At 32.8% G+C, this 3,405-nt stretch overlaps 1 protein-coding gene across 1 annotated transcript in view; it reads right to left on the bottom strand.

Annotated features, from left to right (window-relative positions):
* Window positions 1-2,570: 2,570 nt before the first annotated feature.
* The window catches only part of LOC130801401 (uncharacterized), a 1,895-nt gene continuing 1,060 nt past the window's right edge, over window positions 2,571-3,405 (bottom strand). The window contains exons 1-2 of the mRNA XM_057665245.1: window positions 2,785-3,405; window positions 2,571-2,661 (exon numbers count right to left, since the gene is read on the bottom strand). The exon at window positions 2,785-3,405 is cut by the window's right edge and continues 1,060 nt beyond it. Of these exons, the coding sequence (XP_057521228.1) occupies window positions 2,933-3,405 (473 nt within the window). The 3' untranslated portion in view covers window positions 2,571-2,661; window positions 2,785-2,932. The remainder of the gene's footprint in view (window positions 2,662-2,784) is intronic.

The following is a 3,405-nucleotide window of genomic DNA, read 5'->3' as shown; positions in this document are numbered from 1 at the left end:
CTGTAGATAAAGCAACTGAATTTTGCTTTTTAGAATACCAAGAGATCAATGAATTTCCTAAGAACTGACACGATCCTGAGGTGCTTTTTCTATCAACTTTATATCCAGCATAATCAGCATCTGAAAAACCAATTAAACTAAAATTTCCACAGCTAGGGTACCATAGACCAAAGTCTTTAGTCCCATATAAATATCTAAAGATTCTCTTAACTGCTGTTAAGTGAGATTCTTTTGGGTTAGCTTGAAAACGAGCACATAAGCAAACACTAAACATGATATCAGGACGACTAGCAGTTAAATACAATAAAGAACCAATCATACCTCTATAAGTCTTTTGATCAACACTCTTACCATTTATATCTTGGTCCAAACTTAGTGTTGTACTCATAGGCGTATTAACTTCTTTATATTGATCCATATTGTACTTTTTCAATAAATCTCTAACATATTTACTTTGACAAATAAATATGCCATCTTTCTTTTGCTTTATTTGTAGTCCAAGAAAGAATGTTAAGTCTCCCATCATGCTCATTTCAAACTCTTTGCACATAATCTCAGAAAATTCCTTGCACAAAGAATCATTAGTAGCTCCAAACAATATATCATCAACATATACTTGAACAACTAGAATATCTTTTCCTTTAGTTTTAATGAAAAGAGTTTTATCAATTTTACCTCGTTGAAATTCATTTTCAAGTAGATGTGAGCTAAATCTGTCATACCAAGCTCTTGGAGCTTGTTTCAAGCCATATAATGCTTTATTTAGTTTGAACACATGATTAGGTAGATCAGAATTTTCAAAGCCGGGTGGTTGTTTAACATATACTTCTTCTTGCAAGTATCCATTTAAGAATGCACATTTAACATCCATTTGATATAGTTTAATATTCATGTATGAAGCAAAAGCAAGCATAATACGGATAGATTCTAACCTTGCCACAGGTGCGAAAGTTTCATCATAATCTATTCCTTCTTCTTGATTATAGCCTTGAGCTACCAGTCTTGCTTTATTCCTTACAATATCTCCATCCTCATTGAGTTTATTTCGAAAGACCCATCTTGTTCCAATAATAGTACGATCTGGAGGTCTTTCAACTAGATCCCAAACTTTGTTCCTTTCGAATTCATTTAATTCATTTTGCATTGCAATGATCCACTCTGGTTCTTGTAATGCTTCTTTAACATCTTTAGGTTCTATGAGAGAAATAAAAGCAGAAAATGCACATAGATTCTTAAGAGAGGATCGAGTTTGCGTACCTTTGTTTGGATCACTTATAATGTTCTCTGGAGGATGTTGATATGACTTTCTAGTTCTTCTTCGTAGTATGGATGGTGTGTTTTCATTTAATGAACTTGTACTTACTTCATTTGAAGTATTTCTAATTGGTGTACCCAAAACAGTATGTTCAGGAACTATCTCAAGATCTTGAGGTTGGGTCTCAAGATCAGACTGTGAGTCTTCAATGTTAACAACCTGTTTTCCTTCATCCTCAATACTTTGTATGGTATCCTGCATGTTAATCTTTTTAACTGCATTAGCATTTTTAATATCCAGTTCATTATCACTTAAATCATCAAAATGTTTATTAAGGTTTAACTCTTTAAAACCTTCACTTAAAGTTTCATTTTCGGATTCATCAAAAACAACATGTATACTTTCTTCAACTAAACCTGTACGTTTGTTTAGCACTCGATAAGCTTTACTATTAAGTGAGTATCCAAGAAATGTACCTTCATCACTTCTAGCATCAAATTTACCTAAATTGTCTTTACCATTATTATGAATAAAACATTTGCAACCAAATGGTTTAAAGTATGCTATATTCGGTTTTCTTCCTTTGAATAACTCATAGGGAGTTTTCTTAAGTATGGGTCTTATAAGGCATCTATTTAAGACATAATTAGCTGTGTTAACAGCTTCAGCCCAATAGTGTTTAGCTAATCCATTTTCAATAAGCATTGTTCTTGCCATCTCTTCTAAAGTTCGATTTTTCCTTTCAACTACACCGTTTTGTTGAGGTGTCCTAGGAGCTGAAAAGTTATGGGTTATACCATATTTTTCACAAAAGGAGTCAAAGCCTAATTGATCAAACTCTCTTCCATGGTCACTTCTAACCGAGACTATTGGAAGGTTCAGTTGAGTTTGCATCTCTTTACAACGTCTTGAAAACGGTTTCAAGGCTTCACTTTTATCCTTTAGAAAATCAACCCACGTAAATCTAGAATAATCATCAACTATAACTAGGATATAAGATTTACCTCTTATGCAACGTACACGCATTGGTCCACATAAATCAATATGTAATAGTTCACATGGTCTTGATGTACTTACCATTTTCTTCGGTTTAAATGAACTTCTTACTTGTTTACCTTTAATGCATGCGTCACAAATAGGACATTGTTTATAGTCAAGAGCTGGAAGTCCCTTAACTAAATCTTTACTTATCAACTTCTGCATGGTGTGAGTATTGATATGGCCAAGACGTCTATGCCAAAGTTTTGGATTATCTGTAATAGCTTTCAAACACTTGAAATTTTGCACTGCAATTTCGTTAGTATGTAAAGCATAAACATTATCATTTCTAAGAGCAGTAATGAGAGTATCTCCAGTATTAGGATTTTTAACAACACATTTTTCTTTGTCAAAAATTACTTCATTACCTTTATCACATAGTTGAGACACACTTAGCAAATTAAATTTTAGACCTTCAACTAAATAAACATTGTCAATAGTTTTAGATGGATTCTTACCGATTTTACCAACGCCTAAAATTTTGCATTTACCTTTATCTCCTAAGGTGATTGAGCCATTGCATTTTTCTTTAATTTCAGAAAATAAAGATATTTTACCACTCATATGCCTCGAGCATCCACTATCTAGAATCCATTTTTGTTTATCCTACAAAACAAAAGAAAATAACCTTTCTCAACCTTACTTGGCTATCCAAGTGACAAATTTGGAACCATATTCGGGATAGACCATGTTGGGTGGTCTTGTTCCTTTAGGAACCCATATTTGCTTTATCTGTTCACGTAATTCAAAAGGAAAGGAATTCTTGATAATATAATCGTCTTTACGTCTGTAAGGACATGCAAATCTTATATGTCCTTTTTTGCAACAAAATGTGCAAGTAGGAGTACGTTTATGTTTATTTGCACCTTTTACAAATGTGGTTTTACTCTTATAGTTATGTGTAACATGATTATAACCAATACCACGTTTATCACTAGTTGATTTTTGTTGTGTAAGCATTTTAGTAAGTTTAGATTCAGACTCATTAAGCTTGTTTAATGCTTGTAGATTTTTCTCAGATTCCAGTTTCAAGGTTTTGATCCTGGCTTCAAGATCATTGTTCTCATTTTTAAGATCAATAAGCTGTTTAGTCTGACTGAGATTCTGTTCTT

The sequence above is a fragment of the Amaranthus tricolor genome, chromosome 15 (genome assembly GCF_026212465.1).
Source record: "Amaranthus tricolor cultivar Red isolate AtriRed21 chromosome 15, ASM2621246v1, whole genome shotgun sequence".
Lineage (NCBI taxonomy): Eukaryota > Viridiplantae > Streptophyta > Magnoliopsida > Caryophyllales > Amaranthaceae > Amaranthus > Amaranthus tricolor.
Note: the sequence above shows the minus strand (reverse complement) of the source record. Positions and strands in the feature narration are given on the sequence as shown.